This window comes from Equus caballus, chromosome 2, assembly GCF_041296265.1.
Source record: "Equus caballus isolate H_3958 breed thoroughbred chromosome 2, TB-T2T, whole genome shotgun sequence".
Taxonomy (NCBI): domain Eukaryota; kingdom Metazoa; phylum Chordata; class Mammalia; order Perissodactyla; family Equidae; genus Equus; species Equus caballus.
In genome coordinates, this window is record NC_091685.1 from 62,377,128 (window position 1) to 62,395,628 (window position 18,501).

Genomic DNA, 18,501 nt, shown 5'->3' on the forward strand with positions numbered 1-18,501 from the left:
TTTTAAAAGAAAGTGCCACCAAGTGCTACCTTATTCACCAGCCTTTAACCATCAGGTTTTTGTTGTGCCTTCCACGGAAGCAACTCTTGGCGTTTTATCTTTGTTTTCTTCAATGGGCACTGTCATGTGATACTAAGAAGAACCAGATACTGAGGGCTTGAGGTCCGGAGCACCCGTTTCCAACTTGGCTGTAGATTATCCTGACTTCACACAAGTCGCATCTCAGCCTGATGGTCTCCATCTGTCAGACGGCCGTCCCAACGCAGTGCTGTTGTGGGGGGCAAAGGATTTGCCCCAGGCGAATGGCTTCAAAGGGCCTCAGGTCTCCTCACAGCCCTCAGAGGCCTGCCTCTCTCCTGTCTGCCTAGCCAAACACTTTTCTGGTTCTGCTCAGATTTCAGATGCCTCTATCTACTGGCACCGGCATCTTCAGCCCCAGGACAACCACCCCATCCGCGGATGTGGAAGGAGGGCCTGCTAAGGGACTTGAGCATCCGCAGATTTCGGTGTCTTTGGGGGTCCTAGAACCATTTCTCCACAGATCCAAGGGAGACTGTACTTGAGCTGTTTCTAAGTTGATTCTCAGGAAGTCTTTATCCTTGAACAGCCTCAGAGCACTGAGACAAAGCTCCAGGGCTTGTGGAATTCCAAAGGCTTCGTCCTGGGAGCTCGTAGAACCTGGAGCTGTCTTCAGTTTGCCTGCCCCAGCTGGTAGCTTTTGGGTAATAGTGGAGCAGATTGTTCATCTGACTGTGATCTGTAGGGTACTGCTCAGCTCCACCTCGAGCTGGAAGTGAATTACCTTGTTTGGTGCGTCTGAGCGTGCAGTGGAAGGCAGAAGCATGGAAGCCACTATCCACGTGGTCATTTAGAGACTCTCCCACCAAAGTCTTTATCTCATACTCCTTCCTTGTTACCTCTCTTCTTTCCACCCATCTAGCCTTTGTTGGGTACCTGCTATTACCCTGCTAAGGCAGTGGCAATAAAAACATGAATAAGGTACAGTGTGTGTCCCTAAGAAATTCACAAGCTGCTGAGGCGACCAGATCCCAAACTAGACAGCTCTGATGCAATTCGATAACTTTAATGATGGAGATAATAATAACCATTTATTGGCATCCCTCCTATGTTTCAGGCATTGCAAGAAACAGGCATTAGCTCATATAACCCTTATAGAACTTCCATTTTATAGATGGGGAAACTGAGGCTCTGGAAGATTAAGTTGCCCAGTTAACAAATATCAGGACTGGGGCTTGAAACCATGTTTGTTGGATTCCAAAGTCCATCTTTAACTCCTTTGCTCAGGAGCCCCATCCAACTGAGTAGATGGCAAGCTTGTCATTAGTCTGTGGGACCTTGTAGAAATTGCAGAGTCACGTGGCATCAGCAGGGCACACAACCAGAGTACGAATGTTGTTGTCTTCTCCCCTTTCTGGCCTTCGCCTTTGTCCTTATCCTCCCCATTGACCTGATGTACTTTCATGTGGACAGACAGATGTATTTGCCTGTTTGCTCTTTGATTTTTTTATTGACCGTTTTGGAATCCGTTTGCCCTTTTAAGGACCGTTTCAAGGGTGAAGCCCTGTCCAGACCTCTGGACCCGTGGCGATTCCTTCACACACTGAGATACATCCCTGAGCTCATGAACAGCAACTGTTTCTGGGGTGAGGACTCTCTCAATAAATAAGAAATAAATTAGGATAAATAAGAAAGCCATGGCCACGCGCAGCGCTGACCAGTGCTTTCATCCATCACTTATAACACACTTGCTTCCGTGGCTGTTTCCTTCCTCGGCATCCATCATGTAGCAGAAGGCCACGATTGATTCTCCATCCCAGGAATCTTAGGAATGTGGGGGATTGTAATTAACACACTGACACTGCCTCCATCAGAAACTCTCAAACTGCAGATCCAGCGCTGCTTGAGGATGAGGCCTGCTTGCCTACAGTGCTGCCATCTCACAGATCCAGAGTTCGCACGATGTGCACAAGGGCTGAGGGCTGCTGGCCGCTGAAATGTCCTGTAGATCTGGCTTATCGCACCCTCCTCTCTGGGGGCATTCCTAGGAGGAGAGGAATGCACCACCTCAGCCTCTACTCTATCCAGGACCAGTCACAGATGCTCCCAGGAAGAAGAGTGGTTGCTTCCCTGATCTCAGGGTGGTCCAAGGAGAGCACATTAAAGGCTCTGGGATCCAAGAAGGGTAGAGCTATTTTATTGTGATGGGGGGAGGTGGGACTTCATGGAAAAGGCAGTGTTTGGGACAGGCCCTGAAGGCCAAACTGAGGGAAGTAGGTGTTCTTGGTGGAAGTCACAATATGTTAGGCCAGCGAGGTGGGAAAGTAGGACACCCATTCAGCAAACATCCTGCAACCCAATTTAGCTGGTGCCTGGGTGTGTTCAGGTGAGCAGTTGGAAAGGAGGAGAAAAAAATAGATTGACACTATGCTTTAGATGAATGTTTGTGTCCCCCGAATTCATGTCTTGAAATCCTGACCCTGATGTGATGGTGTTAGAAAGTGGGTCCTTTGGGAAGTGATTAGACCTCAAGGGTGGAGCCCGCATTAATGAAGTTAGTGTCCTTATGGAAGAGACCCCGAGAGCTCCCTTGCCCCTTCTGCCATGTGAGGACACAGTGAGAAGACAGTTGTCTGTGAACCAGGAAGAGGGTCCTCACCAGACACCGAATCTGCCGGTGCCTTGATCTCAGACTTCCCAGCCTCCAGAACTGGGAGAATGTGAGCAATAAATGTCTGTGTTTATAAGCCCCCCGTCTGGTGTTCAGTGATGGCAGCCCGAGCGGACTAAGACGCACTGCCATACTCCTCGTCAGTTCCTGCCCGAGGGGTGGTCCCCTCAGACTGTGCTGGGGAAGGATCTGTAGTATTCCTGAGCAGTTGCCCCTGGTGAGTCCCTGCCTCAGAGACAGCTGTCTTTCTTTAGACTGTTTCTATAACAGCTTTCAGGTCCAAGGGCTTTCAATGTCTGGAAGAGACATATTAGATTAAAATTTTTCCTTTATGGCCTAAAGAATCGTGGACCCAGGAGACCACAGCCAGTAGATTAGGATCCCCTGAAGGATCTTGAAGCCCCTGCCCCCCTCCACCCATTTTTATTGTCTGGAAATGCTCCTGGATGAGGGATTTGGGTAAGAGGGAAAGGGGTTGGGGAGATGAGGGAGCCAGACCCTGAGTTTCCAGCAAGAATCTCTCCCCCGACACTCACCCGCACCCTTGGGACCTCTGAGTTAGCATCTCGGCCCGGGTTGCCAGAGAAGAGACCCAGTATCTGTGGAACTGATGAAGCAAGTTCAAGTCAGAGAACTGTCCGGTGTGCAGGAGCCAGAGACCTGGAAATGGCCACAGAACTGTGTGTAGACCAGGAAATTCAAGGTAGCAGCACTCCCGTGAGGCGGTGAGACCTCGTAATTAGTGAGCACAAAGGGTGTGTCCCAGCTCTTTGGCAAAGGGGACCTTGCTGCCCTGTCCTTGAGGAGACCACCCATGGGCAGTCTGATGGTCTGTAATAATTTAGGCCCAAATCAAAGGAGCGGGTTTTGAAGTTACTGCAGCAAAATGAGATGTGTGAATGGAACAGCTTTGGGCTTTTCCACTTGGCTTCTCGGAACCCTTAGAACCTTTCTCTTCTTGCCAGCTTCAGCCCCCAGCCTAGTCCTGTGCCAGCCCTCCCCACTCCCTGGAAGGGACTGTTAAAATTAATACATTCTCACTGTAGGAATTTTGAAAAACATAAAAGAAAGCAGCATCCATAAACCTTCCTCCTGGGGGACCACTCTTAGCATCTTGTATTTTATTTGAAGTATTTTGTATGAGTGTTGAAATAAATTTTTTTAAACATATGTTTCAATATGAAAATTCAGATTACTGCACTTCTAATGAAACTTGGGCCGGATGGGACAGCGACTGGGGGCTTCTTGCCTTCAGTCAGACTGGGGAGAGGTGCGGTTTCCAAGATACCTGTAGACTCCTTCATTGTGCTTTCCGATTGTTTCAGGGAGTGGCTGAGGCCGAACTGGAACAGAACCTGAGTCGGACTTTCAAAAGCTTCTTCAGAACCAGTGATGAGGTGAGGGGGGCAGGGGTGCAAGAGGGGGAGCTGCAGAGGTGTGAGGGTCTCTGCATGGCTTCCTTGGGGGGGCAGTGGGCTGTGTCGGGGTCTGGGAATCAGCAACTTGGCCCTCTTTTCTTTGACTTCTGTAGTCAGGGTGAGTGGGATCCTCACTCTACTGGTCCCCTCATTAATGGGGAAACGTCACATCCTCCCTGTGACACACCAGTAGGGCTTCAAAACTATGATCAAAGAATGATTATAACATAGACAGTTTAGAAATTATACCATTACGACCATTACCATTTTAATATGCATCATTATTTATGAGAGTTCAAAACTAATTGATATCTCTATCTTCTTTAACAACCAAGGGAGCTAGACTGCTCTATCTCTGTAACCCCCTCCTGTCATGTGTTAGCTGTCACTGCCACCACTATGGTGTGTGGTGTGTGCAGTCAGCACCACCGAGACGTCCCTGTGGTTGCCAGTTTCTTTCCTAATCACTCCTGGCATCTCAGTCCTTTACAGAGTTCAGTTTCTTTCTTCCTGAAGTACTTTGTTTTGTAGCTCTCTCAGTAAGAGTCTGTTAGTAGTAAAGTCATAATTTTTTTGGCCTGAAAATATCTTTATTTTGCTTTCAATCTTAAAGAACAGTTTATCTGAGTATAGAATTCTGGGTTGACAATTGTTTTCCTTTAGAAGCTTCTGTCATTGCTTGTGAGAACTCGGCCTCGGGTCTACCCTCTGGTGTGTTACTTGTCTTTTAGCTGTGTCTGATCTGGAGAGGTCAAACTCGTCTTTAAGATTTTCTTTTTAATTTCAATCAACAGACTTTTTTTTTTAATTTATGAAAGTTGTATTTGGTTCTTTGTCAAACCATTCTGATCTCCTTTGATGGACTCTTGTTCCAATCTTGTTTTTCAGTTCCTTCTTTTATGTCTTTAATCATTTTAAGTGTATTCATTTCTCATTCTTTTCCTCTCTTTCTTTTCCTCTCTTTCTCCCAATCTCTCTCTCTAAGTTCTGTTACTTGGTTCTTGGAGAGTCTTATTCTACTGTTTGCTATGTTTGCCATCTCTTGCAGTGGTGTGTGTGAGTGACAGGGAGACAGAGACAGAGTGTGTTGTAATTTGCGTTTGTGAGCTCACCTTCAGCAACCCTCCATCCACAGCAGTAGGCTTCAGCTGGGATTCAGGCAAGGGCCGTCCTGAGTGTGTTCGCCTGTGCTGCTCTGCCAGGCATCCTGATGGCACTACTGGCCAGGCTCACTTGTGCTATTTTTATTTTCTTCGCATCTTGGCAGTTCCAGGTCATGCAGGCAGTGTAAATTCAAACCCAACACTTGTGAAGGCAGGCTAGTAGCTATGAATTCCTAGGGGAGCTTTTTTTGGTTTCTTCTCAGTACCAAACTGAAGGGACCAACTCCTTTGACATCTCTCTGTTATGATGCATGGATTTTTTTCTAGTCCACCTTTTAACTGAGGACCCCAGATTTACTGGATTTACTGTGGAGGGACGAGGAGTGTCTCATTTTTAACTTCCCGTCTGCCACAGAGCTGAGGTCTAACCTCTTGTTCCCATTGGGTGCAACACCAAAGGCCTTACCCTACCAAGACCTGCAAGTACCCGGGAGCAGCCTCGGCCTGGAGCTTCAGCTGCCTCTGCTTTGACCCCAGAGGACTTGCCCAGCTCTCTTGGGAGATGAGTGTGTTTGTATGATCTGTATGGTATTTGTAGGTCTTTTATTGTGACACAGTTTTCAGATGACCTGTTCTAGCCTTTTTCCTTTACTTCACTGATAACTTCATTTCTAACTTTTCTCCCTACAGGGTTTTCTCTCCACGAGCAGAGTCTGTGAAAGGGGTAAGAGACATTCTTAGGCAGGGAGGGAGACAGGAGGCTCACGGCAGGAACCAGCTGAGCATTAACTGTTTCTCCGTCTGACTGCTACGGGCAGAAGCAGCCACCTGCCCACCCTGAACTCTCACCAGCTTAGCATCGGTCCCGGCTGGTGAATAGCACTCGCCCCAATCCTGGGCTGACCACAGGCCTCAGGTTCCTTCCCCCCAGGGAGCTTCTGATTCAAGATTCCAAGCAGTAAGAGCTTGGAGGAATCTTAGAGCTCATCAGGGCAATCCCACCCTCTACTGATAAGGACCAAGACCCATGACAAGAACTGAGCTCTGCAGAGTCACCTGGTGCACAATGAGCAGGAGTCAGGCTGGTCCCAGGCCTAGGGCTCCTCTGTCGTAGTCCCCTGGCCTTTCCTGCATCCTGTCTCCACGTTCCAATCATTTCCGGTTCCGTCGTGTGAGGACCACCCTTGTTCTCCTCCTGGGCTGCATGTAAGTGAGGAGTCAGAGCCAAGAGCAGATGGGGGCGCCCCCGTGGCTCCAGGTCCAGCACTGCTCGCACGGAACCTTTCTTTCGCCCCAACACTGTGGCCTTGCCGTTATTCTCTTGTATTTCTATAAATGATGATCACTGCCACTCTTTGAGCACCAACTGTGTGCATCAAATGCTGGCCTTGCCCACTTTACATATATTATTTATAATCCTCATGAGATCCCTAAAGATCCCATGTTATCCCCGTTCTACAGATGAGGAAATGCGTCTCAGAAGAGTTAAGAACTTACCCAGAGTGGCCAGGCTGGGGTTAAACTCGGCTGACCCTAAAGGCCGTCCTCCTCTCACTGGTCAGGACCCCCTTCCCTCCTCCCTCCCTGCCTTCACTCATCCACACAGTCCCTTGGTCCTGCCTTCGTTCCTCTAATATCTTGAGCACACACTTGGTGAGAGGCAGGGGCAAATATCCCAACGCACGAAGCGGAGTCGCTGTCCTCAGGGAGCCCACGGTCTTGGGGGGGCGGGGGTCAGACAGCAGTAATGAAGGGAGGAGAGCAGCTGGGGGCTGGCCCCGAGGCAGCAGTGGGCCAGGCGCACAGCCTCGGGGAGCTCAGAACTGCTTCAGCACGAGGAGGCACCCTGGTCACATGCCCCTTTGATGCATCTCATGAAAGTCTGTGTCACCCAGGTCTGTACCTACAAGGCTCCAAGAGCCTGAAAATGCTGAGCCAGCCCTGTTCAAGCACAGCATTAATAGCCCTCGGGGCTGTCCCCTGTGAAATGGCAGTGGTCCCTGGGCTGTCACTTGTGATCACAAGGTCATCCTCCAAGGGGATGGGAACTGCTGGGACACAGTCTACACCCCTGGAAACAAAATAGGATTCCCCCCTAAGGACACCATGCGAGGCCCATGAGCGTGCAGAAGGCAGTAGCGTGCGTGCTCCCTGTCCCGATCGTCTACCAGGCTGCAGGAGAATCGGAGCACGTGCTTATGACAAGTCTGAGACTCCCAGTGGAGATAGCCAAAGAGGGACATGGTTAAGCTATTTAGCAAAGGTGTGGTCTCTGGGAGAGGTAGCTGGAGGGCCGCAGGCCCTGGCAGACAGTAAGGCCAGGGGTCATCCTGGACCTGTGCTGCGAGATTTGGAGGTGGGGCCGGGTATGGTCTGTCCTGGAGTTTGTCATGGAAGTCGAGGCCTGTGTGTGTGATGCCCCTGGGCTCCAGCATGACAGTGAGAGCACAGAGTTGGGGCTCGAGAAGGGATGGACTCCTTGTGGAAAAGGAAGCGAGAACAGCTGCAGGAGCGAGGCCCTTGGCTGCAAGTTCCCCTGGGACGTGAGAGACAGTTGGCGGCCTCGCCTCCCCTGGGAACCAGCTGGGGGTGGGAGAGGAAACAAGTGGCCTTTTGCAGGAGGACTCTTCGTGGCAGCCCCAGAGGAGCCCAGCCTCAGCAGCATGGTCTCTGAGGAGGACATCCAGTTCTATGTGCAGCAGTTCAGGAAGTCTGGCTTCAGGTAAAGACAACAGTGCCCCACGCACAGAAGAGAGTCGCTCAGCAAAGAGGGGCTCTTCTGCTCCCAGGGTGCCATGGCCCTGGCAAATGCCTGGCCAGCTTCTGCTTGAATGCCTCCAGTGTCGGGAGGCTCACCAGCTTATGATGCTCTGCCTGCTCTAGTTTGAGATAGCTCAGGGCCTTCATGCTTGTGGGCCCTCAAAGCAGATGTTTTTAACTTCTCTTGAGTCACAACCCCTGTCAGAATCAGATGGCAACTCTGAGTTCTTTCTTCAGGAAATGCAAAACCCCACATAAACTCAAAAATTGCAGGTATTTTCAAGGGAGCTATAGACCTCGCAGGTCTTTTGTTTTTTTAAGAACAGCTTTCTTGACTCTCACTCACATACTCTAGAATTCAGCCACTGGAAGTGTGCAATTCAGCAGATTTTAGTGTGCTCACGGGGCCCTGCCGTCAGCACCACAGTCCATTTTAGAGCCTTTTCGTCACCCCAGAAAGAAGCTCCGCTCCCTTTAGCAGTCACCTCCCACTCCCCCTCGACCCCCTGGTCCTGGCAGCCTGCAGGCCGCCTTGCTGTCCGCGGATTTGCCTGTTCCGGGTGTTTCACACCGTGGACGGCAGCGCGTCCCTCTGTGCCTGGCTTCCTTCACTCGGTGGTGCTCTCAGCTTCGCCGCAGTGTCGCGGGCCTCGGTACTGTTCCGTCTTCTCAGGTCTGTTTTCAGACTGAAGTCAGGGCCCCCGCTCTGGAAGCACAGAGCTTGTGCTGATAGCCGCCTTCTGCATATCCCTTCAAATGCTTGAATACCAGGGCTCTCTGAAGCTCTGATCCCTCCCAGGGTACCGTGACCTCCGGCTGCAGTTAGCTACGCTCCATCCTCCCCCTCGCCCTCACGCCTCTCTTTACACCCCCATCCTTCACTCAAATCCAGGGGCGCAGAGAGAGCCAAAGCGTGGGGGTGGCCTTTGTCAGCCGAGGCCTGGATGCTCACAACAGGCAGCCTTGCCTGGGTAGGCCTGTGGCAGCCGCCTTCCAGGCCCAGCTTCTCCCGCACCCCAGCCCACAGCTCTTCCCCAAGCTTCTCCTTTTTTTTTCTTTTTTTTTTTTTAAAGCAGGAGACAATGTAAGATCTCAGACTTGGGGACAGAGTGGCTCTGGAGGGGGCGTTGAGATAACCTGATCCCGCCTCCTTGTACAGGAAGGGAGATGAGGAGTCCCACGAGGGCACGGGGCTTGTCCCAGAGGTTTCCAGGGCCTTTCTTTTCACCAAGGCCCCCAACCCCAAGCCGGCCTGGGGACTGGGAGAGTGTTCTGGGTACGTCCCAGAGCCAGCCTTACCTGTCCGGAGGAGGCATCTCTGTGCCACCTGCCCACGTCCCTTTCAGTGGGTTCCCCGGGGCAGGGAGTGGCCTCTGGACAGCAAGGATGCTGCACCAAGCCCCCCACCCTCTAAAGTGACAGCCCTCAGAGAAGGTGGGAGTCCTCTGGGGCTGACCGCCACGTGTCCGGAAGCCCACCTCCAAGGCTGTCAGCCCCTCAGCCAGCCTGGTGTGCCTCCTGTGAAGGTGTGGCACAGGCGCTGGGCAGCAAGGTGGCAGTGCGGGATCTGTGCTCCTCCTGCAGAAACCCCTGTCTTCCTGGGATGACTGGCTCTATGCAGAGCTGGTTCCTGGGGGGTCTACAGCGTCGTCATCTACTGAAAGCTTTCTTGTGTCTATTCCCTGATCTGCCCCCCCAGGGGTCCCCTAAACTGGTATCGAAACGTGGAAAGGAACTGGCAGTGGGGCTGCAAAGGCTCGGGACGCAAGGTGAGTGCTGGGTCAGTGCTGTTCCCCTCCTCTGTGCGCTGCCCTGGGCCTTCCCATTGCCCCAACTGATATTCTCTTGGGTCAGAGCTGGGGGTGGACAGACTGCCCAGCTGGCTTCCTCCTTTCCGCCCTTTCTCTCTGGGCTTTTGGGAGTGCCTCTACTCAAGGGTTTCCCTTGGGGCCTCTTTTGACGATGATTCTCTTGGAATGATAGAGTGTGTTGGGGCCAGGCAGGGGTCTGTCTGGTGACTGAGGCATCAGCCTGGAAGACCCAGGTCTCCTGGCAGTGCCCCAGGCCAAGGCAGCGGATGGTCCAGGGTAACTCCCAAAGGTAACGGGTCATGGAGCCCCAGTCACAGAAGGAGCGTTAGGTGCTCCCAGAGAGATGAGGCTTTAGCTGCTGGCTGGGTCACCTTGACCCATCAGTGTGAGTCTCAGTTTCCTCGTCTGTCAAGCAGAAGATGGATTTCCACTCTCTGCATCTGCACAGGGAGTGATGGGGTCCCCGTTACATTCAAAACATTCAAAACCTAAGAGAAGTTGCATTTTCACATTGTTCAGCTCACTCGGAAGCCCTGGTTATCTCGTGACTCACTTGACCATGAACACCCTCTGTGCCAGGCCCTGTGCTAGACCTTAGGGACACCAGGCGAATAAAACAGATGAGGCCTTGGCCTGCTGGGGTTAGGTCTTGAGGAAATAGAGCAGAGGACATAGTGGTTAAGAGTGAGCTGGACAGCAAGTTGGCCTGGCATCTAATCCCTGTGTCACCTTGGGCAAGGCGCTTAGCAACTCTGTTCTCCTTGGTCACTTCTGTAATACGGGAATGACAAGAAGAGTGCCTACCTCATAGAGCTGTGTAAGGATGAAATGCGTTAATGCACATAAAATGCTTAGGACAGTGCCTAGCACATAGTAGTAGTTCAATTAACACTCATTATCCTTATCATCACTCTAATCTGTGAATGACAGAAACTACAGAACTGCGGTTGATAGGCAAATCTCTCACACCATGGAGGGACATACTGACAAAGGCTCTGGGAAAGTGGATCCCGATGATGCCAAGGCTGGGAATCCCCTTCTTCTGCAGTTACCTCCAGACCCTGCCCCTCTCCCTCCTCCTCCCATGCCCCACCACCAGGTTGCTCTTTGACTGTAACATTCTCGAGTTTACACAACCCCACAGCAGCTTCAGGATGAGTTTCAGCAACAAAATCCCTTCTGCGTGCGCCCGGGTCTTCATCATCTGGAGCGGGGCTGCCCTGAGGGACACATGGGTCTGCCTGTCGGTAAAAAACAGGGCAAGTTCCTTAACCAGGACAAATTAAAGCTGTCTGAAAATTATAATGGTAGAGTGAGAACAAAGTGGATAAATGGAGGCCCTCTCAACCTTGCAGTGCCCCATCGGTCAGTAGATAAAAGCGAAGTCATTTGTGCTGCCGCTAATGTCACGTTGCTAACAGTTGTGGCTGACCGGTTCACTCTAGAATCTTGGCTGCCCTTTTTAAGCATTCATTTAATTCAAAGAAAAGGAATATTGATCTCTGTTCAAGGGCATTTTTCCTCTTTTCTGGTGCCATCCATTCGGTTCCACGAGTATCAGTCACACGGAGTGGGCCGGCACACTTGTTCTTAGTTACACACATGCACGTGAAACCCGCATTGGTCACTGCCCTGCTGAACCCGCCTGTATCAGAAAATCCCAGCCCTTCTTCCTGTGTGTCTGCTGGACTTTCACACAAAACACTCCGCTTCTGACACTGCAGGTCCCCAGCTGTGTGGAGGTTGCCCCCACCAAGCGATGCCCTGCAACACCAGCTGGGCGTCCTACAATTTAACTCCATTCTGACACCGTCCACCCAGAGATAGCGTCAGATCCTACAGGTTAAGGGCTCAGTCCCAAAAGACTGCCCCTCCCCGCTGCCCCCAACCTTAGGTGCCAACTGCAAGTCCAGGTTGTCACCTGTGCTTCTGACTGATCAGCTGTAAATCTGAGGTTCCCACGACCCCCTCCTCTGGTTCAATTCATTTGCTAGAGTGGCTCATCGAACTCAGGGAGACGCTTGCTTAGATTTACCACTTTACTAAAGGATGTGGTGGAAGACACAGAGGAACAGCCAGAGGAAGAGATACTTAGGGTGAGGTCTGGGAGGGTCCTGAGTGCAGGAGCTTCTGTCCCCGTGGAGCCGGGGTGCATCACGCTGCCAGTAAGGATGTGTTCGCCAACCTGGAAGCTCCCTGAACCCCTTCCTACTGGGATTGTCTGGAGGCTTCCCCATGGGGGCATCATCAGTTATTCCATTTCCAGCCCGTCTCCCCTTTCTGGAGAATGGGGGGTGGGGCTGAAAATTCCGAGCTTATAATCATACTTAGTCTTTCTGATGACCAGCCCCATCCAGGAACCTTCCAGAGTCACCTCAGGAGAACAAAAGATGCTCCTCGTGCTCTTGTCATTTAGGAATTTCTAAGGGCTTCAGGAGCTCCATGCCAGGAACCGGGGGCAAACCCTCGTATATGTTTTCTGTTATCTCACACCATCGTTTTAGATCTCCAGTAACAGTGATGCTGCCTCCATGCCGAGCGTGGTGGGAACAGAGCCAGGACCACAGTGGTGGCACTGCGGGAGGAAGCTGCACAGCATGAAAATGGAGCCGTCCCCCTGCCCCAGGGCCGGGGGGCCCTAAGCTGTGATGGGGTGTAAGGTGCAGACAGGCAACGGCTCTTCTCAACTCCTACTTCCTGTTCTTCTTCCCCAGATTCTGATTCCCGCCCTGATGGTAACTGCAGAGAAGGATGTCGTGCTTGTTCCTGAGATGTCCAAGCACATGGAGGACTGGGTAAGGGAATGGTCCTGCTCTGGGCTCATCGGGGCTTCCTGGGAGAGGGCACAGGTGTCCCAGAGGAAAGATGGCAGCCGAGGACACAGAGTAGGGTGTTTGTTTGAACCACTTGCTTGACAAGGGACTTCGTCAGCAGCATCACTGTCGCCTCTTGGGAGCAGCAGGCATGACTGATGCTTCCTTTCTCGTGCACTGATGTAGTCTTCCATTCATTCACTCATTCATTCATTTCACAAGCCTTTTCTGTGCACTTAAATGACTTAGGAAATCGCTAGATGCTTGGAGGTAAAGATAAATAAGATACAGACCCCACCCTGTAGGGGCTCACTGTCCAGCAGTTAATCCCATAGCAGAACAGGTGTGAAGCAGAGGGCATGTTTGGGAGTGAGGGCTTCACCCAGGCACTGACCACTGCGCTGGCCTTGATGAACCACCAAGGATTGCCTGGCAGAGAGAGAACAGAGAAGGAGACAGAATGTTGAGAGGCAAGGAGCATGCACGGAATGCTCAGGAGGTGGCAGGAGCTCGATGAGGCTGCAAGGTTTTGCTGAGCCCGCTGGGCCAGGCTGAGCTGTGTGGACCCATGGGCTTGAGACCATTGAAGGGGAGCGGGGGTATTGAACCCGTAGGTTGGAAGCTCACTGCTAAGAGTGTGGAGTTGGTAGGGACTGGGGAGGCCTGCAGGTAGGGTGCCGTCACTGGCTCATTTATCCTGCTGGATGCTGAGAGCTGTCTGCACGTGGCTGTGGCTTTGTCAGCATCCTCAGGCACAGTGGGGAGAGTGCGCTTAGCGGGATGCTGCCAAGGATGCCCTACGTGGGCTCTGGAGTCATGGAGGACTTGTGCTCTGTGGTCTTGATCCTGGGAGGTTTCTGTAGAAATTCAGGTTCTTGAGCTGGCCTTTTCCAGCCCTTGCAACTGCTTGCTAACCTCCCTGAGGTTTGTTAGGCTCAGAAGGGGCAGCTCCTGCCTTGGGGTGGAAAGCCGCATTTTTCCCAGCATTTTCCACATACTGTTGCGGTTGCCACTCCGTTCCTCAAGGCCTGTGTCTGGAGGGAACCCACATGTCCCGAGCTGTGCGCTGCTGCTCCCTCTCAGTCCTCGGGCTTGCTGCCGTGACCCACTGTGCAGATTCAGGTTCCAAAAGGGGGGCCCAGCGGCCCTGCACACAGACCACCAGGGAGGAGGGAGGCAGCCTGGGAAGGGACACAGTCACAGCCCACCAAGCAGCGAGGGCCACACAACAGCCAGGCCTTTTCCAGGTAGTGCACGGGGTCAGTGACTCTGCACGGAGGCAGTTTGTTAAGATGAGTAGGAGGCAGCCATGAATTTGCATCTTAGCTCAGCCACTTTCTGTGTGGCCTTGGGCAGGTTCCCTAACCTCCCTGGGCCTTCATATTACCCCACAGGATTATGGTCAAGATTGAATACAGCAATGCACGTAGAGCACATAGTAGGAGAGCAATAAGCGGTCCTTCCTTCCTTAACTAATGCAGTGTTTTTCCAGGGAAAATGAAATGGCCTGTGGGGAGCAGAGAGGACAGTGTGCCCTCAGAGGTCTCCACTGCACGTTGCGCTCACCTGAAACCAGACCTACTCACATTCTGCCATTTACTTTTCTGGGATTTTCTTGCAGATCCCCCACCTGAAAAGGGGCCACATTAAGGATTGTGGACACTGGACACAGATGGAGAAGTAAGGATGGGGGGTGGGGTCCCTGGGTGGGGGAGGGTCCTGTTCTCCTTCCCTAAAGGCTTTCCCAGCTTAGCCGTCCACTCTCTCACCTCTCCCAGCTCCAGGCGAGGCGGGGCAGACAGGTGTGAAGTGCCTTTTATTTCCTTTCCAGGCCCACCGAGTTGAATCAGATCCTCACTGAGTGGCTGGAAACTGATGCCAGGGACCCGCTGGTGGTCTCGAAGCTCTAGGATGTGACGCATACAAGCCCCCAGCAGGCTTTCAACGCTGTCATCTGCTGGGACACTGCTCTTGGTCCCTAGACGAGGCCTTACCCCCATCTCTCATAACGAGCAGCGTTGTTCTGAAGGGGTTTACAACAAAGAGTGATTTTCTTTATGTGAAATGAGTCAAGTTTGACGTGATTTTAGATGGAAGAAGAATCGTGTGATTAGTTCTCCGGGAATAAATGCATCAGTGTCTCTCTAAGAACCGTTAGTGTTCTCTAGAGGGACAGCGTGGGACGGCCAGGGGTGATTCTCTTTGACTAACCAGTTCATAGTTTTGCAGCAAAATCAGTAGTTAACTTTGAAGCATTCCGGCAGGGATTGGAAGTCCTTTGTTCAATAAAGCCGAGACGACGGTGATGCTGCTGCCTGTGTTTTTGGGAGGAGGCGGAGTCAGTGTTCTAAGAACCTGTCGCGTTTGAATGAACACATGTGCTTTGGCTCTGGAGCCTACACAGCACTGTGTGGTCCAGACCAGCGCTGTCCAGAGGAGCTTTCTGAGATGCTGGAAATCGTCTGCTCTGCGCCCTCAGATAGAGTGGCCACTAGCCACACTGCGCCACGTGCTCTTTCTCCCTGCTGCCTGAGCATGGCGTGCTCTCGCCCACATGCACACCTCCCTCGCTGCGCCTTCTGCCGGGAAAGCTGGGAGAAGAGGTGGTCTCTCTGAGCTGAATTATGAAATATGATGCATTCAAATTAACCAGGCAAAAAAGATGTGCGTGTCAAAAACAAGGGGAAGGCTGGAAATGTTAGCAGCTACATTATTAAGGGCCCCTGTGTGCCTGGAGCCTTACATACACTCTCTCTTATCCTTATCTTGTCCTTATCTCTTATCCTTCCCACTTAACAGATGGGGAAACTGAGGTTCAGATAATTTGCCCAGGGTCATTTGGCTAGTTGAGGGCAGAGCCTAGATTCAGACACACGCTGCCTGGTTCCAAAGACTGAGTTCCTTCTACCAAAAATCTCCTTTCTAAACTGGAGTCAAACTACCTGCATTAGACCCTTGGTTTGCCACTTACCACTGTGTGATCTCGAGAAAGGGCTTCCTGTGCCTCGGTTTCCTCATCTGTAAAGGGGACATTCATAGTACCAACTCATAGGTGGTTGTGATCATCAAATGAGTTATCATATGCAGGGCCCTAGAATGGTGCCCGGCTCAGAGGAAGTGCTGCAGAAGTCTTAACTCTAAGATTTCTAGTCCATCCTATGATGAGGCTGTGAGGGCTTTAAATTTCCAACCACACCACCTCTTCCTTTTGGATCTGAGAATTAAAGGGCTCATTTAAAAGGCAACTATGTGACCAGGAGGAATGACTATGTAAGCCAGACAACATTATTTTACCACCTGAATATGTCCAAGCTCATTTCTACTGAGCGGTGGGAGGAGAGGAAAGAAGAATCTTAGAACATCCTTCATTAGAAGCAGCACAAATAGGCCAGCCTGTCTGCCCCGGTTGTCTCAGGTTCAGTGTTCTACCCAGCGGTCCCCGTAAACCGACAGAAATGCCTCTGAATGTGTACGGTGATGGATGTAGTTAGTCTTGGGGGGCTGAACATGATGTAGTCTACACAGAAATTGAAATACAATGGTGGACGCATGAAATTTATATAATGTCATAAATCAGCGTTACCTCAATAAAAAAAAAAAGCCTCAGAAACTCTACTCTTCGGGCAAATAAGGGTCACATGAATCAAGCACAAAGCATTGCAACAAAAATATAACCAGTCATACAAGCATGAGGGTCATAAAAGACGCTCAACTGGAAAAGGTCTGTAGGTGTCCAGAAAACACTAGGAATGTCCAGAGCTGTGTCTCCCGGTCTGCTTTGGGGAGCTTCCGGCCACCAGTCACCTCTGCAGTTGTGGCAGCAAAGGGGGCTGCCAGATGCCATTTTAAGTACAACTTGCTGGGAGTGTGTTCAAATTGATTTAATTATAAAACGTTATTTTTCCTTCACGACTACAAAAGGCATAAATAACAAGTGTATTCACCTCTGCTAGGGAAATAGCCTTTTTAAAGAGGGTGGCAAACCCATATTCACTCTTAGGCCCACGCACCGGTGGGGTCACGGAGCTCTCCCGAGGGAGCTGGGATCGCTCACTGGTTCTTCCTCATGCTTAGTGGCTGTCGACTAGCAGGGTCCAAGGTTTCCGGGAGAAATGTCTTCTAAAAGCGAGTCTGTTAGAATAGACAGGACAAAGCTATTTCTGTCTCTCTTGGAGTATAACGAGCCCATGGTTTCAGGCCTTGAAGTAACTCTAGCCAGTTTCCGTATTGTTCATGCCAGCATTACCATGAGTGCAAATTAAAGGCAAACAATGGTTAAAATATCTAAGTCGGAAGCTCAGAGGTTTTTGCAACAGGACCTGGGTGGGAAATACCATGCTTCGCTGTTCAAAGGAATCCTTTCTGCCACAAATGACAAAGCATTTCCTTATCTTAGCAATTGTAGAGGTCTCTCCCTGGTGGTGGCCACTGCACCCAACTGTTCATTTTGTCCCTTAGACTATAAGGCCCTTGAGACCAGAGGCTCCTGTCTAGGTGATTCATCCTTGACCCTGCCGCAGCACATGCCTGGCGTTTTGTAGATGCTCATTAGACGTTTGCTGCATAAATCAGGGAATGTGTGCTTAAATGAAAGAAGGGAGAAATGAGTTACTTCCAGATTCTTGATTTTGATGTCCTACTGGGTGAGATGGATGGCCAATTGCAGGACTGTTTCCCCTATTCCAAGCCTTGGTGGATCTCTTACTAACACTGCTGGCATATCTGCTGAGAGAATTAAATTCAGAAGGAGACGTCAGATTGTAGACATCAACAAATCTTCGCTAGAAGTCATTGGATAAACTGCCACAGCGCATCAGTGGGTTTCTGCTGCGTAAAACAAATTCAGTAATGATCTTAATAACACAGCCAAAGTAGTTAAGGTTACTGTGGGTGTTCACAGCTTTCATATTTATAAGTTATGAGTGGAATCATTTTGTCAGCTTACCTAAATGCATTTCACCATATTTAAATACAAGGTTTTGAGGCTGTTACCTGCTTTTGAAAGAATATCAGTGATGTTTCTACTCCTATAAGCTGACTTTTTTATTGTGGTAAATATATATAACATGAAATTTACCATTTTAACTATTTTTAAGTGTACACTGGCATTAAGTATATTCACATTGTTATGTAACCATCACCACCACGCATCTCCAAAACCTTTCTATCTCCCCAAACAGCAGTTCTGTCCCCTTTAAACACTAACTCCCCATTCTCGTCTCCCTCCAGCCCCCAGCAGCCGCCATTCTACTTTGTCTCTATGAATTTGACTGTTCTAGATCCCTCATACACGTGGAATCGTAAAGTATTTGTCTTTTGGTGACTGGCTTATTTCACTTAGTATCATGTCCCCAAGGTTCATCCATATTGTAGCATATGTCAGAATTTCCTTCCTTTTTGAGACTAAATAATATTCCATTGTGTGCATACCATACGGTTGCTCCTACCTTTTGGCTGTGGTGAATAATGCTGCTTGAACATGGGTGTGCAAATATCTCATCGAGTCCCTCCTTTCAGTTCTTCTGGGTATAAACTCGGAAGTGGAATGGCTGGATCATGTGGTAATTCTATGTTTAATTTTTTATATTTCCATAGTGGCTGCCCCATTTTATAGTCCCACCAGCAATGCACAAGAGTTCCAATTTCTCCACATCATCACCAACACTTGTTATTTTCTGGGTTTCTTGATAGTAGCCATCCTAATGGGCGTGCAATGGTATCTTATTGTGGTTTTGATTTGCATTTCACTCATGACTAATGATGTTGAACATCTTTTCATGTGCTTATTGGCCATAGTATATCTTCTCTGTAGAAATGTCTGTTCAAATTCTTTGCCCATTTTTAAATCACCTTGCTTGTTTTTTGATTGTCGAGTTGCAGGAGTTCTTTATATATTCTGAGTAGTAT

The 18,501-nt window shown here is 50.3% G+C and overlaps 1 protein-coding gene across 1 annotated transcript in view; it reads left to right on the forward strand.

The window, feature by feature from the left end:
• EPHX2 (epoxide hydrolase 2) overlaps positions 1-14,900 on the forward strand; it is a 69,998-nt gene extending 55,098 nt beyond the window's left edge. The window contains exons 13-19 of the mRNA XM_001492675.7: positions 4,015-4,086; positions 5,901-5,934; positions 7,830-7,932; positions 9,670-9,739; positions 12,496-12,576; positions 14,216-14,274; positions 14,426-14,900. Of these exons, the coding sequence (XP_001492725.1) occupies positions 4,015-4,086; positions 5,901-5,934; positions 7,830-7,932; positions 9,670-9,739; positions 12,496-12,576; positions 14,216-14,274; positions 14,426-14,504 (498 nt within the window). The 3' untranslated portion in view covers positions 14,505-14,900. The remainder of the gene's footprint in view (positions 1-4,014; positions 4,087-5,900; positions 5,935-7,829; positions 7,933-9,669; positions 9,740-12,495; positions 12,577-14,215; positions 14,275-14,425) is intronic.
• The last annotated feature ends 3,601 nt before the right edge of the window (positions 14,901-18,501 follow it).